Genomic DNA, 22,250 nt, shown 5'->3' with positions numbered 1-22,250 from the left:
CCTCTGGAGCGCCACAGAATACACCATGCACTCACATGCTGTGGTCCACATGGAGATGCACCACCCAGATTCCCCTTCAAGAAGGACTTGCTGCCTGGCTGTGGCACGTGTGGTCATAAATAGCCTCTAGCCCACCAGGACCTTCAGAGTCCACCTCAGCTGTTTCCACACCACGTCATGCCCTCCCAGGACAGCTGGCAAACCAGGAACTGAGCCAAGTGGGCTCATAGTGTGAGCCAAGTGAGCCAAGTGTGATCATTTCAGAGATACTCCAGACCTCTGGGAGGGACAGTACTCACTCCACAGCTCCCTGCTGGGTGGACTGAGGCTTTGTGGTAGCAGTTGGACATCTCCCTCTGTGCAATCCCACTTCCTTCCCCCTTCTTTTCACTGGTGTTTATCCCTAATAAAGAGCTTGCACCACAGACTCCAGTTCAGCATCTGCTTCCAGAGAACTGAATCTGCAACACCTGCTTCCATGAGTCTGATTCTCTTCTTCATTCTCTATCAAAATCATTCTCCTCTTCTAAGGTCCAGCTCAAATGATACCTTCAAGAAATATTTCCTCATCCTTCCAATAGGGAATAATTATTCATTTCACTCATTTTTCTCTATTGCCCTGAATTATGCCTGTATCCCTGTGTAGCAAGTTGATAATTTTTATATTAAAGTCAGTAGTTTAAATTTTAAGTTTTTTGAGAGCGTAGTCTGTCCTATTCACTTCTGTATGCCCACAGTGCATAACAGATAAGAGTTATGAATGAAAGAAAAAACTAATGCATGATCTAGAATCTACCTAAACCTCTTCTTTTTTCCTCCTCCATTATAGCAAAAAAAAAAATGCTGCCAATATTTCCTCTCCAATATTTCATACATATGCCCAGCCTCTCTATTTTTTTTTTACCTATATGTTATATATAGTCCCTGCTTTCCACACTAGCTAAGCACATCTGCTTGGTATGGAACATGCTTATCCTGTCTTTAAGCCATCACATAAAAAGTGTCTCTTTGACAGCATGATCCTTTCTTCAAAATATCATTCAAGATCCTCTTTGTATGTGAATTACCCTAAGGTACTGCCATCCAATTCCAGCTACCTCAGGATCTTCTTGTTCACATAATTTAGGCATCTAATTATGTGTCTAAAAATCATTATGCTCCATCAGAACAGTGACCAAAGTTTGTCACCCTTAAATCTTTGTAAGACTAGAAAAATAAACTATACGGGAAATGCAAAACATACATATTCTGGATTAATAATTTATAATGTTCACCTTCTCACTTTCCAAAATGATCATTCCATACTTTCTCCTCTCAATCCCCATGCACATAGGCCTGCTACCACCTCTACTGCCACCATTAGCCCATCCCTGTCTAATGACCTTACCTCATAATTCACTGAGAAACTAGAAGCCAGCAGTAAGAATCTCCCTCTTCTCATCATCAGAAATATTGACATCTTATTCCCTGCTTACCATCTTACAGTATGGACTAGGAATCTCTGTTCCTACCTAAGGCCAATGTCTGATCATGTTCTAGATTCCATCTTCAGGATTTTCTTTCTATAATGTCCCCTTTCTCTTGCATCATCACTGTCCTGGATCATCTCCAGCACCACACACCATGTTGTAGTATCTTCTATCTTTAGAAAACTCTACTTTGATCCCAGATTCCCCTCATCTTCCAACAAAACTTATTGAAAGAGTTATCTCTAATGGCTACCTCCAGGCTTTCACCTGACATTCTCTAAGTTTCCCCAGTCAGACTTAAGTGCCCACTACATCATTGAGATTGAGATAATGAAGTCACTAATGACTTTTGTGTTGCCAAATCCAATGGTTACCTCTTAGTTTTTATCTTACTTAACCTCCCAAAGCAATCAACACAGTTGACTCCATCCATCCATCCATCCATCCATCCATCCATCCATCCATCCATCTCTTCTTGTAATACTACATTTAGCTTCTAAAATGTTTCATTCTCCTTGCTTTTCTGCTAACCCATTGGGTGCTTTTTCTATCTCCTGTGCTGGTTCTCTTAAATGTTGTCAAGTCCAGAGTTTGTCCTTAGGTATATTCTTCACCCTCTTAAGTGATCCTATCCAGACACTTGGTTTTAAATATTATCTCTATGCTAATGACCCTCCAACTCTCAATATCCAGCCCTCACTTTATTCTTCACTGAGCTTCAGAGTCATATATAACATCATCATAGGAATATCTATTCTGCAACTCAAATTTAACACAGTCAAAACAGAAGTCCTGCAATAGCAAACTTGCTCCTCCCCTAATCTTTCCATTCTTTGTATAGAGGATCATCATCCACTCAGTTGTTCCAGTTACCTATCTAGCAGTTATCCTAGACTCCTCTGTTTCTCTCACTTCTCACCTCTACTATCAAAACATATATTGAATCTATTCACATCTATCCTTCTCCACTATCACCACCATGGTCCAAGTCACCGACTCCTCCACTTAGATGACTGCAAAAGCATCCTATTGATCTCCCTGCTGATGCTTTTGGATTCTTAAAAGCTATTCTCCACACAGCAGTAAAAATGAGTTTTAAGAACATGTATTAGATTAACTCACTCTTCTAAAACTCTCCAATGACTTTCCGTCACACTTGTACATACAAACTGTAATGTGCTTGCCGGAATCACCTACAAACCCACTCCCCAACCTCTCCCCCTTCTATCATACCGCACTCACACCAGCCTTCACTCTGCTCTTTGAACATACTAAGCTTATTCCTGCCTTAGACACTTTATGTTTTGCTATTTCTCTGTCTGAAGTGCTATGTTCTCAATCTTTGTACAGCTAGGTCCTCCTTATTATTCAAGTCTCATTTCATCGTCAGCTCTAAGAGGTCTATTGTGGCCACAAAATCTAAATTAAAGCCCACCCCCATTCTCAGCTAGGCATTATCATCACACCATCCTGTTTTGTTTTCTTCTTCACAGTTTTCACTTTCTGAAACTGTCACATTCATTTTTCAGATGTTGTCTGCCTGTCTCTTTCCCTTCCAAAAACCAGAGGCCTTGTTTATCTTGCTCATCACTATATCTTGAATGCCTAGGGGATATTGGGAGAATAATATATGAACAATAAATATTTGTTGAATGAAAAACAATTAATATTAATCTTTGGAATAGTAGCCACGTATGACATCCACAGCTGAAAGCCAGGTCTTTTGTTCTCTTCCACAGCTTGTACTTCCCACATTGAACCTTAAAGTCTTTTCAGTTGTCTGTTTCTTCTATTATCTAATTCCTTGAGGAAAAGACATCCTATCTTTATATTATCACCAACTAGCATAATTCTTATCATAAAGTTAGATGTACTATAAATATTGGTTTAAGGAATAAAGGAAAACAGGGATGGGGAAGAAGCAAAGTGACATAGAACCTATAAATAAATATAAGGGTGAACCTCAGAAGAGGCTGAATAATGGCTATAGTGCTATCACATTTGAGGCAAAACAGTTACCATATACAGGCATAAGTAAAGCTTTACTAATAGATTTGAAGTCTAAGACTTTAAAGTCATATTTAAAGTTCTTGCTGAGAAGCTATCCAAATTCTATACCATCTTCATATGACATTAGTGTAATATGGGTGTTCAAATTCCTAAATGCAACTCTCAGCTAAGAGGAGCATGGTATGAGAGTTCTCTGAGTTATTGGCATTATCAGGGCTTATGAAATCTACCTCAGACCAATATTCAACTCAATTAGTTTTCATGAAGTGTCCACAGAAGGCATGACACTGTATGCAGTGCAGATCCCAGAATGCTATGTCAAGGCAGGTCAGAGATTTATAGGTCCCAGTGTAAAAAGTTCAGTTTATTCTGTTTATCTCATTCATTTTGTGTTAGAGAAAAGCCATTAAAATGTTATGACTATTTTCTTGACCTATGATCCAAATCTGAAAAAATAAGGTCCAAATTGCTACACTTGGCACCCTGTGATAAAGATCATATATTATCTTCTCAGGACATGGAGATGGAATTTGTTTATTTTACTTATTTTTTTTCATAGAAAAGTAGACCTGAAAGATGAAGATTCAAAGAATGTTAACATTTATAAGCATAGCTATGAAAGAAATAACCCTATTCTTTATAAGCAGAATTCCATCCAAGGAGTAGGTGCTCTAACCAGTGGTATATTGAGGTGGGGGACAGGGCAGGGAAGAGCCAGCCCTCATCATTAATTACACTTATACTGAATGTAGATCTCTGTCGTCCAAGAGACTGACAAGCCAGATGACAAAACAATACATGAGTACAAAAGTTAAAAAGCAAGTGTATGTATCATTCATAGCACAAGCTGCAGGATGACAGTGGAGGGAAGGCACTCTGAGACTAGGGTCAGAAGAGGTGGATCCTGAGCCAGACCATTAAGCAAGGAAGACTACCACTTTATGTAACAGTAAGGTGCTTCCCCAAAACTTGAGAGAATAGAAAATAATACTACTTTCTAAGAGTTAAACTATGAAATCAACACATAATTAAAGCAGAGACGTATGTAGTCACTTCAATGATACTGTAAGCTTCCCAGTCCAGCAAGCCTAACTTTAAATTGACTGAATTTATTAACAAATTTAAGGAGAATTGCAAATAATGATCAAACAGCATTGCCCTTCCAAACACTCTCCAGGTTAGGGCACCAAGTCAAACTGATGTGAAGATCCCATTCTGTTGATAGACACCATAGGCAGCCAGCACCTGATGTCACTAGACATCCCACTCATGCAATTCCCTTGTTCTAACTATATACTTATCAAGCAACCTATTGATAATTAAGTTTCTCATGCAGTTTGTCTCAAGGGAGCAATGTGCTGGTCAGGTCAACATGAAGACCAGGTCTGCTCAGCAATTAAATTTCTTAACGTAAATTACTGTATTGGCATTCTGGTTTTATACATCAGTCTCTTGTGAGCTTTGTTAGTGCCAGCCACCATCCCTGAGTTGTTGTTGTTGTTGTTGTACTTCCAGGACAGTGACATAATAAGTTTTCAGACCCTGTAGAAGTATACAGGACTGGTTTGGTTCAACAGAAAGCTCATTCAAGGGTTTCAAAACCCTAGAGAGACAGAGTGGCAGGGGAGACAAAGAGAGAAGAGAAGAGAAGAGAAGAGAAGAGAAGAGAAGAGAAGAGAAGAGAAGAGGACAAGAGGGGAGGGGAGGGGAGAGTAGTTTAGGCAGATACATTGAGACAAATCTGTGTAGAGATGTGAATATAATATTAATGTTCATGCAGTGGGAACTCACTAGTGAAACTTGAGTAGGAGGTGCAACATGATCAAAACTGTTACTCACAGGTCTACTATGTGCAGTTCTGCTTAGCAGAACTCATGGTTCAGTTGAGTTAGCCAAGCAAACAACTAACTACAACACAATATTATAAGCACACAGAGAACTCTGCAAGCACCAGAGAAAGTACCTGCAGTTTACTCTAGGGATGATCAGGGAAAAATTACATTTTTTATTCTACTTTAATATTCTTTCAAACTTCCCTCTTTATTTAGATACTTTTTTAGTTAAAATAAACGTATCAATATTTCAAAGAGCCTCAGAAGTGTATTTCTTACTTTCTACTAAATATTCCTACCTGGATATGCCATAGGCATCCTTAACTCAACATTTCAAAATCTAAACACATGATTTCTCTGCTTTTCTTCATGTGTTCCCTACTTTGGTGATTGTAACCACAATCCATCTGGTTATTGGGCATAGTCATGCTAGATTCTCTCCTCAACACCCAACATACAATCAGTCCTAAAGCCTTAAAGGTTTTGCCTTTTCATTACCTCTTAAATTTCTTTTCTCCCAGGGCCATTGCCTTAGTCCAGGTTTTAATCATTTGTCAGGCAGATTACTGAAGGAGTCTTCTAAATGGTTCCCTACCTTCATTCCAACTAGCTTCTATCCTTTCCAGCATGTTTTCAGTTTTAAAGCTAGGATGATAGTTCATTTAGTCATCCAACAAATGCATATGTGTCAGGGAATTTGTAAGTCCAGGGGATAGAGCGATGAACAAAATATACAAGGTTCTTGATTTTCACTGACATGATACTATAGACAAGACATTAATTATGTAAGCGAAGAAATGAATAAAGCAGTTTTTCAATAGTGATAAAACGTATAAATACAATTAATTCATGTAGCAGAGAGTGACTATGTTAACTAGCTGCAATTTAAAACCTGAAACTACTAAAAAAAAAGAGAGAGAGAAAGAGTGTGTATGGCTGCAGGACTGGATTGTCATTAAGGCATCTGGGGCAATGACAGTTAGGAACAGGATAAGAGGAAGCCAGTCATGCAAAAGTCTGGGAGCAAAATATCTCAGTCAGAGGAATAACAAACACAAAGTCCCCAAGGAGGATGCAAATTTAGACTGTTCAAAAAATGGGAAGAAAGCAAGTGTAGCTACAATGAGAAGTTAAAGAGAGAAAGAGTGATAGGGGATAAGGTCAGTGAGTTACACAGAGGGCTCTCGCAAAAGGCCCCATAAATTTGAGTTTTAATCAAAGTGCTATGGGAAGCTATTGAAAATATATAAGTTGAAGAGCTGCATAATTTCATCTGTGATTTGAAAGTTCACTCAGGGTCTTGTGTGGATAATGGATTTAAGAGAAGCAGGAGTGAAATAAGGAGGACCATTTTAGATTTCAGTGCAAAAGTATAGGTGGTAAAAGGAAAGATGGATTAAACAGTTGATTTGGTGACATATTATGGAGTTATATCAATAAGACTTCCTATTGGAGTGAATATGGGAGATGAGAAAAACAAAAAGAAACCAAGGATCTGTAACCTGATGGATACTGGTGTCATTTTCTGAGATGGAAAAGACTGAGGCAGGAGGTTTTAGAACTTTGGAGCAGGAGTAGGAATCAAGATTTCAGCTGAGCCAAATTAAGTTTGAATAAGTATTGAGAATCCAAAGACAAATGTTGAGTAGGCAGCTAAATACAGAAACATGGAGGCCAATGGAAGGGTCATTGGTAGCAATAGAAGCTTGAGGGACATTGACATACAGATAATATTTAAAATTATTGGCCTAGTGTAAAAACAGACTAGAGAAAGAGAAGAAAAGGCCAAGTCCTGTGGCATTCCAACATTTGGAGATCAAACAAAGATTGAAGAAACTGAAAAGTAGAAGCCAATGAGGTGAAAGAAGCTTCAGGTGAGTATCATGGCAAGGAAGCCAAAAGAAAAGAACATTTCAAAAAGTAGAGAGTGGTCACCTTTGTCAAATGCTGCTGTGAGGTTAAAACAAAAGTCACCACCACTACACTTGGAAAGATTGAGATCATTGGTAACCTTCTCAAAATCAGTCTGAGGAGAGTGCTATACAATAAACCTCTACTGGAGAGAATATGAAGGAAGAGAGGAGGCTACAAACCATTTTGATTTGTAAAATAGTTTGAAATAAAAAGCCTATATCCATAGCACTCCCTTTGAAAACTCTCAGCCTCAAAATCTGAAAGGAAATTAAGAGAAATAAAAATAAATGGTGTCATAATTGGTATAACAAAGAGCACACCAATTATTTCAACAGGTAGCCAATATGGGAAGTGCATAAATTTAGGAAACAACATTGTGTCCTCACAATAACTTGAGATGTCTACTTGATAATGGCACTTCAGAATTCACAAGAGGGCATCAGTACAGTGCTTTCTATGTGTGTCACTTAAGCCAGAAGCTGGACTCTTCTGTACTTTGGCATTAAGAGTCGAATCACAGTCTTGAAATTTTAAGATTGCAAAGGACTTAGAGGTCATTTAGTCCAACTTCTTTATGTGAATGAATCCCCTCCACCACATCTGTAATGAATGTTTCTCCTCTCTCATCTTGAGAGTTAGTGAATTTGCCACCTCCGCCCAATGCTTCAGGTAGAAATAAATGCATCTTATTACATTTCAGATAGATTTTCTACCTTTTATAATAATAGTTATTTTAAGCATTGTGAAACCTACCAATTTGATTAGTATGAGTCATATGTCCTTCATCTATTTTGTGTATAGAGGAAAAAGGTAATTATGGAATGTGTAGGCCTTTTATTTCTATTTACCTGTCTACCTATATGCTGCCTCTTTCCAAGAAAAAAAACTTAAATGAAATGATTTAAAACACCTGGGTGCAAGAGAGTTATTAAAGTAGAAATAGAAATTCAAATTCCCAAAAAGAAATTCTTGACTCAAAGGCTAATGTAGTTGCTGGCATTGAAATTGAATTTATCAGTGGGCCTTCTACAATTCAGTACAAAAGAAAAATATGCTGGATTACACAATTCTCTTTATATAATGGAAGAAAGTATACTAATTTGCCATTAAATTAAAAATTTATTTGTTCTAAATTAACAAGAGGAATTTCTCATGCAGCATCTTATAAAAGAGCCTTATGTCTTTGTTTTCTATGTGCATTCATTTTCATTGCCTAATGTACTGCTAAGGGTGCTAGACACTCATTTTTACCAAGCTCACAATCTCAACCCAATGCAAAACAACCTTTAAAAAAATTCTGTTGAATAAAGGGGACAAAATGATGTTCTTGTGAACTGAGAGAGGTGTATAGAAGATGGCTGACTGACAAGCAGAGAATGGTGTAAGAATTGGCCTGGATCTCTGATAATACTTTGTATCCTTCAGAAGGGAAGTGATATCTGTAAGCAAAAGAGGTTATTAAAGCTCATTCTGTTGCCAGAGGTAATGTGAAGAATTTGGGATTTCTCATTTGCTCTTTAAACACTCTAATTGTTTTTCCAGGAAGGGCATTATAAAATCCTGCAGCCTGAAAAGTTACAAATGGGTCAGCTGTGTCTTTCTGTCACTAAGCTCCTGTGGTTTTACAACACTTTCCCCTGTTCTTGGATTGAAGAGTGGGGGAAGTATGCCCACATAATGACCATTTCACCTTTGAAGGCCTTGTGGTGCTGGGGCATCACAAAAGGCCCTCAGTAAAAAGGCCCTCAGTAAAAATAAATTACTTTCCTCACAGTGGTTATCACAGTTTTTTGGACTTTACCTGGACTACCTGGTTCCATCATTAAATTCTAAATAAATGAAGACAGATCTCAACTCCTTCCCCACACCTAAAGCCATCCAGGTTTAACTCTGCTCTCTTCTCTATGGCTAGAAAAGGCACACCTACGTGGATGGAACTGGAGGGTATTATGCTAAGCAAAATTAGTCACTCAGAGAAAGACAAATATCATAATGACATCACTCACATGAGGACTTTAAGATACAAAACAGATGAACATAAGGGAAGGGGAGCAAAAAGAATATAAAAACAGGGAGGGGGACAAAACAGAAGAGACTCATAAATATGGAGAACAAACAGAGGGTTGCTGGAGGGGTGGTGGAAGGGGGGATGGGCTCTAAGTGGGTAAGGGGCATTAAGAAATCTACTCCTGAAATCATTGTTGCACCATATGCTAACTAACTTGGATGTAAATTAATAAATGCATTTTTTAAAAGATTTAAAAAAATAAATAAATGTTATGGAAAACAAAGGAAGAAAAGGCATACCTATAATCTGTATTTTGTCTGTCCAAATGTGACAGCAATTTATATTATAATTCTCATTATTACTACCATATATTACTTCTACTTCTACTACTACTACTATTGAATCTGGATTATATCTAGTGGTCCCTTAAGGCCAATAGGCTAGGTTCAATTAGCACAAATTAGTTATTGGAAAATGAATGTAAGTGCAGTAAAAGTAACCTACATACCAAATGAGGCTGTTTGTATACTGGACAACAGAACGTATTCATGGTGTTACCATGGAAAGAACAAGAGATTTCAGACTTACTCTAAAGAAGGCATTGGTGCACCCTCAAATAAGTAACCCCAAACAAATGACTTGGCTTTTTACAGAATTAGAATAAACTGAATACACATTTGTTTAAAGCCGGAATATTACAGGCACGTAACAGTAAATGCTAACGTACATGCTGATGGTTGGCAGCTCAAAACAACGATAGCATGCTGATCGTGCTATTCATGCTATTTCACCTAACAGTCTGTTATGACATACAACTGCCAGAAATCAAGGTGAAAGCTAAGCAAAACCCAGCTGCCAACAGCATAATTTTCTCCTCATTCTTACCTATTCCACCCTGTAAACCCCTGTTTTGATTAGCAGGAAGCCTGGGAATAGAGGGTAAAAATAATAATAAAAGAGGCCTATGAATTACTGGATAGTTTTTAAATGCCATACAACTTTTAGAAAGAAGCACCATTTGAGACAAGTACACATTTCCCTAGAGCAGTCTAAAATATCCTACAGCTTACATGATGCCTTGGTGAATGGTTATCTCCAAGAAAGCTGTCTGCTTTGGGAAGCTGCGTAGCACAAATACCTGGTGTGGAAGAAGTTGGCATAGCAACTTTGCATTTACAATGGTGAATCACACAGTAAGCAGGTGCATCAAACAACTATCAAATGTGTTTGCTTCTCTACAAAGTGGTTAAATCTTATAAAGCATTTTTAGGCTTTTCTTTTTGAAAAACACAAACTCTCTGGTCCAATAATTTAAGGCAGTTCATTTGCTGAATAGGACAGGATATCCATGACTCATGGAAAGATTTGTTCTCTGTATTTTCTCTACATAAAGAACGTGACATTTAGGCAAAAAAATAAGTCATTTCCCCTTCATAACAGACATAATTCTCCATTGACCAGAAAATGGTACCAAAGATAAGCTTTCTGTGTTTGTCAAGAAATATATTTCCAAGAAAAGAATTGCTTACCTTTTGGCAACAGGCCCTTTGAAATTCAGATCAAATGTCTTTGGATCACCTGCATCTAAAACAAAGAAGTTTTTAAGCATATATGCCAATGAAATGGCAAATAAATACATATACAATATTAATAAAGAAAAATCTACAACTTGGCTACTGCCCAGTATAATGCTGTATTCAATCTTTGGTCCAAGGAAACATCAGTTTTGCCTTGGTTACATCTGCCAATCCTTTTCCCTCTCTCCAGCTAGAAGCAAGACAAGGAAAAGTTGTTAAGGACCATATTCTGTGCATACTGTACACATACCTCCCTTTGTTCTGGATAATAACATTATAGATTGCATCCAGGGTAGCAAAACTTGGAGCTCTTCTAGTCTGCAAAGCCATTCTACCATCTACCATCATCAAGTATTGCATACTTGTGAGGTGCAAAATATAATAGAGATGCTTACTTATCTAGTTCTCCCCTTTCTCTCAGTAGATTAGGCTTTCCTTCAAGAGGTTGAAATATTGTTGGTCTCTGCCACATTGGCTATATGGTATATACAAGTCACTATCATACTATATAAACATTATTTTTAATTGATATTTTAAGATCCTACCAACTGAGTCACCAGGTGCCCTAGGATGGAAGTTATTTTATACATCTTAGGCCACATCATGACGCATTGTTGCATCATGATTGTGATATATTACCCTCATTTGTAAACCGTACAAGGTACACACAGAATGGTTTTTTTCCCCTGGCATGTACTGTGTAAGCAGACCCAGGAGCAAGTTCTGTAAAATCATTCTGGCCAGGGATCTGTATTTTGCAATCCCACCCCCCTCCCCTGCTTCCTTTAGGGATTTGTCCTTTGAGAAGGCTTAGTCCTGGAATTAAAGACAACATTCCTAAACATAATGGCAAAACAACAACAACAACAACCATCACCAAACGCATGTGTCAGCAACCTGACTCTGCCTGTAAATGGGGAAATGAGGTCTGAGGACTCAGAGACCTCTTTAGTGTAATCATCTGCTGAGGACAAAACAACAGGAATGTAAAGACAAACATGCAACAGAAATCCAAGAGCCAGTCAGTCAGTGAATATTCATAAAGCACCTATTATATGCTGAGAGATCCAAGGGCACAGAAGATATTTAAGGCATGGTCCCTATCTCAGAGACCTTACAATTGGTGGGACAAGATCAATGCATTGATTTATTCAACAAAAGTCCTTAAGAATCTTTATTTACCAGGCCCTGTGTTGTAACACATGAACACTGAACATACCATATAAAACAATTAATAAAGAACCATATTATGTGGTATCAGCCTTAAGTGTTATAAGACTTCTAAGAAAGTAGGTTTCATCAAAGACTAGAAGAGTCACAAGGGTTTCATTCAAGAAAATGAGACTTTTGTGAAAGATTAGAATAAAACAAAAGGCAAAGAAAAACATTTTGTGTGAATGAAACTAGAATTCTGTTAAATTCAGTAGCTATTTATTGATCACATGTTACGTGTTCTGCATTGAAAGAGACACTGCAGGGTATACAAGATTTAGTGAAACGGTCTCTGTCTTCAGCAAGCTAACTGATGAGCAGGGAGAGAAATAAGAAAAGTACCAAAATTGTTATAATACAAGGCAGAACATTATATCATAAGAGGGGTACAAAGAAAGTGTTATGAGATCCAGGGAAGGAAATGTCACTTTCAGCTGAGATTAGAGCCACAATATATTAAGTTAGACAGGTGAAGTTTAGACCTGTGGCGATGAATGAAGTCACCTAGGGTAGATATGATTAGCATGTTTGTGGGGATAGTGAAAAGATCAGCCTGATTGGAATAATAAATAATGGGATAGGAGAAGGGGGGAAAAACTGAATAGATACCATAGGATCAGACTATAGAAAGCCTAAAAATCTGGGATAGAAGATTTTGTCTTTGGGGTTTTTTTGTTTCTTTTTTTTAAGAGAGAGAGAGAGGGAGAGGGAGAGAGAGAATGTGTGCACAAGCAAGGAAACCAAAGAGGTGAAAAACCTACATGCTGAAAACTATAGAAAGCTTACGAAAGAAATTGAAGAAGACACAAAAACAAAGGGAAAATATTCCATGCTCCTGGATAGGAAGAACAAATAGTGTTCAAATGTCAATACTACCCAAAACAATACACATATTCAATGCAATCCCTATCAAAATAATACTGGCATTCTTCACAGAGCTAGAACAAACAATCCTAAAATTTGTATGAAACCAGAAGAGACCCCGAATAGCCAAAGCAATCTTGAAAAAGAGAACCAAAGCAGGAGGCATCACAATCCTGGGCTTCAAGCTGTATTACAAAGCTGTAATCATCAAGACAGTATGGTAATGGCACAAGAACAGACACTCAGATCAATGGAACAGAATGGAGAACCCATAAATGGACCCACAAACATATGACTAATCTTTGACAAAGCAGGAAAAAATATCCAATGGAATAAAGACAGTCTCTTCAGCAAGTAGTGCTGGGAAAACTGGACAGCGACAGGCAGACAAGTGAACCTGAACCACTTTCTTACACCATACAAAAAAATAAACTCAAAATGGATGAAAGACCTAAATGTAAGACAGGAAATCATCAAAATCCTTGAGGAGAAAGCAGGCAAAAACCTCTTTGACATTGGCCACAGCAACTTCTTACTCAACAAGTCTCCAAAGGCAAGGGAAACAAAAGCGAAAATGAACTATTGGGACCTCATCAAAATAAAAAGTTTCTGCACAGCAAAGGAAACAATCAGCAAAACTAAAAGGCAACTGACAGAATGGGAGAAGGTATTTGCAAACGACATATCAGATAAAGGGTCCGTATCCAAAATCCACAAAGAACTTATCAAACTCAACACCCAAAAAACAAATAATCCAGTGAGGAAATGGGCAAAAGACATGAATAGACATTCTCCAAAGTAGACATCCAGATGGCCAACCGACATATGAAAAAATGCTCAACATCATTCATCATCAGGGACATACAAATCAAAACCACAATGAGATACCACCTTACACCTATCAGAATGGCTAACATGAACAACTCAGGTAACAACAGATGTTGGTGAGGTTGTGGAGAAAGAGGATCTCTTTTGCACTGCTGGTGGGAATGCAAACTGGTGCATCTACTCTGGAAAACAGCATGGAGTTTCCTCAAAAAATTAAAAATAGAACTACCCTACAACTCAGCAATTGCACTAGTAAGTATTTATCCAAGGGATACAGATATGCTGTTTCGAAGGAGCACATGCACCCCAATGTTTATAGCAGCACTATCAACAATAGCCAAAGTATGGAAAGATCCCAAATGTCCATCAATAGACGAGTGGATAAAGAAGATGTGGTATATATATACAATGGAGTATTACTCAGCAATCAAAAAGAATGAAATCTTGTCATTTGCAACTACATGGATGGAACTGGAGGGTATTATGCTAAGCAAAATTAGTCAGAGAAAGACAAATATATGACTTCACCCACAATAGGACTTTAAGATACAAAACAGGTGAACATAAGGGAAGGGAAGCGAAAAGAATATAAAAACAGGGAGGGGGACAAAATATAAGAGACTCTTAAATATAAAGAACAAACAGAAGATTGCTGGAGGGGTTGTGGGAGGAGAGATGGGCTAAATGGGTAAGGGGCATTAAGGAATCTACTCTTGAAATCATTGTTGCACCATATGTTAAGTAACTTGGATGTAAATTTTAAAAAAAAGTGCTGAAAGCAGGATCTGGCACATAGTAAACCCCCAGTGAATATTCATTATTAGTCAATGTAATCACATGAAAAAAATAAATAAAACTTGATGAATGACGTGGGGTGTAAAAGAGAGAAGTCAAAGATGGCTTCAGATCAAGTGACCAATTCTTAATCACTTTTAGTCTTTTGCCCAGGCTTAAGGAGAGATTGATGCCACTGAAACAGTTTGAGAACATTAGTAGGTGGAAGAAACTGTAAAATTGTTATAAGAAAAAGAGCATGAGATTGATTTTGAAGTGATATCTGATTGTAAGTCTAGCATTCAACCAGAGTTAAACTGGAGTCTTGGGTCAAGTCTTAAGATAAATATGTGGAAGTCACAGAATTTATATCATGACAAGTGATGAACTCCACAAAGAAGAACTGCAGGACCTGTCAGTTATAATGTTACTATAGCAACAATAACAATAATATTTAACATGTTTTTAGCATTAAATGCTAAGTGTACAGCATTCATATGCATTATTTTGCTTACTTTGATACAAAAACCTTATTATGTAGATAGATTGGAAACCATTACTAGCCTCACTTTACATATGAAAATAAAACAAGGCATGGAGAGGCTAAGAAGATGCCCTACCTGGGATCCACACTCTGTGTAGTCTTATTGCAACAGAACAGATCCCACTGGCCTTCCCCTGCAATGCCAACGTTGGCTTCTACTCCAAGGGGAAGCATGTAAAATGTTTCCTGTTTGAGATAGTCCATATATACTTCAATGCCGAATTCTCTGACACATTGTCAATTTCTCTTTTCCTGACTGCTTGTCTAATTCTGCCCAACTGGTAACTGACCTCCTCTCTAATCCATAGGAGTGGGTAGATTTCTCCCATATGCCTGTTCCTTGGCAAGCAGGAACTGAATCTGGTTTGGACACTAGGCCCAAGCTGAGCCAGTCATTCCTGGTCACTGTATCCCAGAAATTTTGAATTAGAATGGACAGTAAGTTAGTCAGTGGGAGATTAGAACTGCAAAACATAAAGCCTGAAGACCAGGGAAGCAGAGAACACTAGCTTTCAGAAAGAAATTACTGAAGCAAATACGTTAAGTGAGACAGAGGTGGAAGTCCTGGTGGGCTGTATAGCTTCTTGGTCCAGTTCCTACCTAAGGCCCAGGGTTGTTTCATGAGATACGTTGTATACTTACACCAAATTCCCTTTTCTTGCTTTTTGCTAGTTCATGTCCCTTATAGCAACCAAAAAGTCCCACTTATAAACTCACTCTCTTGTCTTGATTTAGGTTTCAATAATTCATTTTAACAACACATTGTATTCTTGCTATGAACAGAATGGAGATTCAAGAATGAATTCTTGACACTAAGTCTGCCTTCATAAGTCTCACAGTTGAATAAGACACATAAGCTCAAAAGTATAATTTCAACACTGTGTAGTAGAGCCATGATAGAGATATGAAGAGGGTACCATGGGGCACAGAGTGGGGTCATGAGTGGATAGGTTTCTCCAATTCCTGACTGACTCAACTTGGGCTCCATGTTCTACCTGCCCTCTGACTCCTGTGCTCTTAGACTCGGATCTTCCACTCTGATGTGGAACACTAATGTTGGTATTCTTGCTGGTTCCAGGTTTTAGTTCACAAATCTGGCTTTACAGCTTAAAAACTGTTTGGGGATACAAGTTACCAGCCCCTCGCACCAAATACTACAATTCTCTTGGTCTGGGGTGGGCATGAGAATCTGTATCTTTAATTGTCCCATCAGATAATCCTAATATATAATCATATTTGGAGACCACCAAGACTACTTGATTTTATTCTGAATCTCATTCTTAACCTCAGTCTCAGTTTGTACATAATTCTTAATTCTAGCTGTTCATAACAGACCAAAGTTGATGGAGTAAGAAAGAGAAAAGCAGGTCATCATGATGTGTATGAGCTTTGGGAAACACCACAGTTAAGGGTAAAAGGTAAAATTAAACAGTTACCGAAAAAGAAACAGAAAGTGACATTCAAGAAAGCTAAAGAATTCCATGAATGAGAGATTATGAATTCTACTGGAAAATGATTACTAACTGAATGCTTATTTATACGTGGGACTGCTGTAAGTACTTTGCACATATATCTGCTATTTTGCACAATTACACATAGAACACATGTGAGTTGTACTCCCTTGCACTATGCAAATCCCTGGTATATTTATTATGTTATTTAATGCCCCATAATTCTGTGATATATGTCATTGTCAAAATTCCATTTTATAAATGAGGAAGTTGAGGTACAGAGGGGAAGCTAATTTGCCCTATTACCCTTAGCATAATTAGAAGGCACATGGTCTGATCCCAAAGCCTATGTTGAGCCACTTGACAGAAAGTTGCTCATTGGTGATCTCAAAGAACATCCACAGATGAGTGGAGAGAGGAAGCAGACAAAAAGGGCTTAGCAACTTATATTCATCTTTTTGTTTATTTATTTAAATTCAAGTTAGGGGTGTCTGGGTGGCTCAGTCAGTTAAGCGTCCAACTTTGGCCCAGGTTATGATCTCGCAGTTTACAGGTTTGAGCCCTGTGTTGGGCTCTGTGTTAACAGCATAGAGCCTAGAGCCTACTTCAGATTCTGTGTCTCCCTTTCTCTCTGCCTCTCCCCCACTTATGCACTTTCTCTTTCAAAACTAAAAAAAATAAAATTTAAAAAAAGCATTTAAATTCAAGTTAGTTAACATACAGTGTAGTCTTGGTTTTAGGAGTAGAACCCAGTGATTCATCTCTTACATATGACACCCAGTGCTCATCCTGAAAAGTGCCCTCCTTAATGCCATTTGCAACAATGTGGATGGAACTAGAGTATATTATGCTAACTGAAATAAGTCAGAGAACTCAACTTATATTGATCTTGTAATTATTCACTTTTTACATTAAAGATAGTCAAAACTGGTTTAAAAGTACCTGGGCTGGAGGGGCACCTGGCTGGCTACCAGTTGGTAGAGCATGCAACTCAATCTCAGAGGCTGTGAGTTTGAGCCCCACATTTGATGAAAAGATTACTTTTTAAAAAAGGTACCTAGGCTGGCTTCCAATTTTGGTGTGATTTGCACTTTACAAAGTTAAAAAGTGGATCACAGTGTAAATGAAATGCCATTGTCAAATCTGTCTGAAAAGCTGACACTTTCTGATTGTAAATCCTGGCTGCCTTTTATTTCAGTTGAAAATACACTAAACTAAAGCCACAGTCAAACGATAAGATTTAGCTGATTCCATATAGTAATGACAGCTGGAAAGTGATGACTTCAGCCTGCCCCATGTGTTGGCAGAACTTGTATTGTCATGCAAATTTTTTATTTCCTGAAATCTATACAGGCCCTTGCTTTTTCAGAGGCCCTCACAGTCTCTAATTGCATCTCTGGAATAAATAGACTGAGAGGCCAGCTAAGTGAAAAGAGCCACAATGCTTAACTATCCTATGGCTTAGCTAGTTGAATACAATCATATTTCTAACTTACAGAAAAAAATAATTATAATTAGGCAATCATTTTAATACCTCCTTAAGTTCATGTGATTCTCCGATCACCAAAATTATTTGACAACAGAATCACTAAAAACATTTATAATATAAGTTACTTATTATAGATAAAGTTGTTATTTTACTCATACAATACAATTTTTCTTCTTAGAAATAATTCAGGAAGATTAAGAAGAATAGTTCAGGTAATTAATTCAACTCATGGGTGTGGATTTCACATAATTTTGTTGAATGCAAATCGTAAGATAAAGCAGCAAGTTATGCTTGGAAAGACTCTTTTCTTTAAAAGCAATCTGTTTCTCAAAGAAAAATAACAATATAACTACCATTGATCAGTTACAAAAAGCAAAATTTGGGGAGAGGAGTTAAGTTGGCAGAGTAGCATGGAGACTCGGAGCTTGTTTCATCCCTGAAATGCAGCTAGATCAGCACCAAACCATTTTGAACACTTAGGAAATTGATCTGAGGATTAACTCAACAATCTGCATAACTTGAGCCACAGAACTCAGCACGCACATGGTGTGGAGAGGTGAACTGAGGGAAAGAAAAGCCACAGAGGGTAGGGAGCTGTTCTTGCAGAGAGAGAAAGAGAAAGAGGGATAGTGCAGCACATTGGTATCATTCAAGAAAACATTCCCCCAAAAGTAGCTGGAGAGAAAGAGAAAGAGTGAAAACACTCACAGGGGACTGAACAAGAAATCTGTTCCCCAAAACCATTGATGGGAAGAAAGGAGAGGGTTTCAATACCACCAGGATTCTATAAACAGCGGAGTACAGAGTCTGAAGTTCCAGAGCTCAGTGCCTGGCAGAGCTCTGGTGAGGAAGTAGGATAAATCCCCAGCAGCAGGCAGCAGGGTCTAAAGGGTCTGTGTGCCACATGGGGAGAGGTGGTTCCCCCACTTGGAGTGCATTTGATAGAGGCCATATGGCCTCCTCACAATAAAGGTCCCAGTGGACCTCAGAGAGCAGCTGGTATTAGGTATTTGCTGGTATTAGGATAAAGGAACCAGAATGGGATGAAACCTGGTTCTGACTATGTACTGTGATTTGCCATAATCTCTGAACCTCTGCCACTGAGCGATATTTTCTGGGGCAAGCTGGCACCCAGTCATTGCTCAGCGAGACCCCTCCCCCAGAAAGTCAATTGAGGTCCAAGATGCAGGGATCTCTGAAGTGTGGAGTTGTGTTTTATCTGAGATAAAACTCTGAAGGAAGGTGCCACTTGGCAGGTGGACACCTTGGACACAAACAGTGTACAGGCAGGAAGTGGACAGAGGCCGAGACAAAGGAGGGATGCTTGATCATGGGTTGGTCAGAGAGTGAATTGAAGTTCCTGTGCCAGAGACTAGGGAGCTGGGTGAAGCCATTTCCACCTCTCCCAGGCAGGAACATACTTGCAGGAGCATGGGGGCCACACTGATCCACTCCAGTAAGTTAAGCAGCACCACCTATTGCAGAATGGAACTATTACACCTAGCCCCACCTAACTGTGCCCTCCAAGCATGTACCCTGGAAGACCAACACAAGTCACACCACCTACTTAGTGTACAGACTATAGAGGACTTCATAGTTTCAGTTCTAGGGGAAACTGGACAAAACCTCATTAGGGTTTCATTTTGTTTGTTGGTTCATTTATTTGTTCATTTTCTTTGCTTTTGTTTTTATTTAAATTGTTTTCTTTTTTTCTTTGTTTTCATTCTTTTCTTCTTCTTTCTTGGATACAGAAAAAGAAAATTTTATTTTTTTACTTTATTTTTTATTTTAAAAAATTTGTTATGCTATTTCATTTCCTTTATTTCATTTTATTCTATTTTATTATGTAATTTTTTAATTTTTTAAAATTTTTCTTACTTTTTTTCTTTTCTTTCCTTATTTTCTCTATTTCATATTTTGTAAAAAATTTTTTAATGTTTATTTATTCTTGAGAGAGAGACAGAGAGACAGAGACAGAGAGAGACAGAGTACGAGCAGGGGAGAGGCAGAGAGCGGGAGACACAGAATCCAAAGCAGGCTCCAGGCTCTGAGCTGTCAGCATAGAGCCTGAATTGGAGCTCAAACCCACAAACCATGAGATCATGACCTGAGCTGAAATTGGATGTTTAATGGACTGAGCCACCGAGGCACTAATTTTTTTTGTAATTTTTTTTAATGTTTATTTATTCTTGAGAGAGAGAGAGAGAGAGACAAAGAGAGACATAGCAAAACCAGGCGAGGGGTAGAGAGATTCTCTATTTTATGAAGCTCCATTCAACAAGCAGACCAAAATACACTACGATCTAGCTTCCTTTATTTGATTTTTTGTTTTGTTTCTAATTTTTTGATTTCCATTTTTCATTTTATTAATTATTTTCTTCCTCCAAAAAGACAAATCAAAGAAATTCACCTCAACAGAAAGAACAGAAAGAAATGACAGCAAGGTGCTTAATCAACATAGATATAATCAAGATGTCTGAACTAGAATTTAGGACCACAATAATAAGAATACTAGCTAGGGTTGAAAAAGAGCATAGAATCCCTTTCTGTGGAGATAAAAGAGATAAAATCTAGTCAGGACAAAATTAAAAATGCTATAACTGAGATGCAATCCCAAATGGAAGCCACAACAGCAAGGATGGACAAAGCACAGCAGCGACTAAGTGATATAGAAGACAAAATATGGAGAATAATGAAGCAGAAAAAATGAGGTACACAAAGGCAAAAGATCATGATACAAGACTTAGAGAACTCTGACTTATTAAAAAGAAATAACATCAAAATCATAGGAATCCCAAAAGATGAAGAGAGAGAAAGAAGGGCAGAATGTTTATGTAAGCAAATTAGAGCAGAAAACTTTCCTAATCTGGGGAAGGACACAGACATCAAAATCCAAGAAGCACAGAGAACTTCCATTAGATTCAACAAGAACTGACCATCAGCATGGCATATCATAGTCAAATTCACAAAATACACAGACAAGGAAAAAATTATGAAAGCAGCAAGAGAAAAAAAAATCCTTAACCTAAAAGGGAAGACAGATCAGGTTCACAGCAGACCTATCCACAGAAACTTGGCAGGCCAGAAAGGAGTGGCAGGATATATTCAATGTGCTGAATTAGAAAAATATGCAGCCAAGAATTCTTTACCCACCAAGGTTGTCATTCAAAATAAAAGGAGAGATAAAGAGTTTCCCAAACAAAAACTAAAGGAGTTCATGACCACTAAACTTGCAAGAAATTTTAAGGGGGACTTTTCGAGTGGAGAAAAGACAAAACAAAAGAAAAAAGTCCAAAAGCAACAAAGACTATAAAGGACCAGAAAACATCACCAGAAACACCAACTCTACAAGCAACACAATGGCAGTAAATTCATATCTTTCAGTACTCATTCTAAATATCAATGGACTAAATGCTCCAATCAAAAGGCATAGTGTATCAGAATGGATAACAAAATAAGACCCATCTATATGCAGCTGACAAGAGACCCATTTTAGACCTAAAGACACCTGTGGATTGAAAGTAAGGTCATGGAGAACCATCCATCATGCTCCCAGTCACCAAAAGAAAGCTGGAGTAGCCATACTCATATCAGACAAACTAGATTTTAAAATAAAGACAGTAACAAGAGATGAAGAAGGGCATTATCTCTTAAGGGGTCCATTCAACAAGAGATCTACCAACTGTAAATCTTTATGCCCCCAATGTGTAAGAACCCAAATATGTAAATCAATTATTCACAAACATAAAGAAACTCATTGTTAATATTACCATAATAGTAGGGGACTTCAACACCCCACTTACAACAATGGACAGCTCATGTAAGCAGAAAATCAACAAGGAAACAATGGCTTTGAATGACACACGGGACCAGATGGACTTAACAGATATATTCAGAACATTGCATCCTAAAGCAGCAGAATACCCATTCTTCTCAAGTGTACATGGAACATTCTCCAGAAGAGATCACATACTGGGTCACAAATCAGCCTCAATAAGCACAAAAAGACTGAGATCATACCTTGCATATTTTCAGACCACAACACTATGAAATTCAAAAACAACTACAAGAAAAAAATTGGAAAGACAATGAATACTTGGAGATTAAAGGACATCCTACTAAAGAATTAGTGGATTAACCAAGAAAATAAGAAGAAATTCAAAAGTACATGGAAGCCAATGAAAATGAAAACACAAGATCCCAAACCTCTGGGATGCACCAAAAGCTATCATAAAGGGAAGTATATAGAAATCCAGTCCTTCCCAAAGAAGGAAGAAA

The 22,250-nt window shown here is 38.0% G+C and overlaps 1 protein-coding gene across 4 annotated transcripts in view; it reads right to left on the bottom strand.

The window, feature by feature from the left end:
- The window catches only part of SLC44A5 (solute carrier family 44 member 5), a 314,929-nt gene that overhangs the window by 140,452 nt on the left and 152,227 nt on the right, over positions 1 to 22,250 (bottom strand). For all 4 annotated transcript variants that reach the window (XM_049616997.1, XM_049616996.1, XM_049616995.1 and 1 more), the window contains one exon: positions 10,763 to 10,817. In XM_049616997.1, coding sequence (XP_049472954.1) covers positions 10,763 to 10,817 — 55 coding nt within the window. The remainder of the gene's footprint in view (positions 1 to 10,762; positions 10,818 to 22,250) is intronic.

The sequence above is a fragment of the Panthera uncia genome (genome assembly GCF_023721935.1).
Source record: "Panthera uncia isolate 11264 chromosome C1 unlocalized genomic scaffold, Puncia_PCG_1.0 HiC_scaffold_4, whole genome shotgun sequence".
Classification (NCBI taxonomy): Eukaryota; Metazoa; Chordata; class Mammalia; order Carnivora; family Felidae; genus Panthera; species Panthera uncia.
Note: the sequence above shows the minus strand (reverse complement) of the source record. Positions and strands in the feature narration are given on the sequence as shown.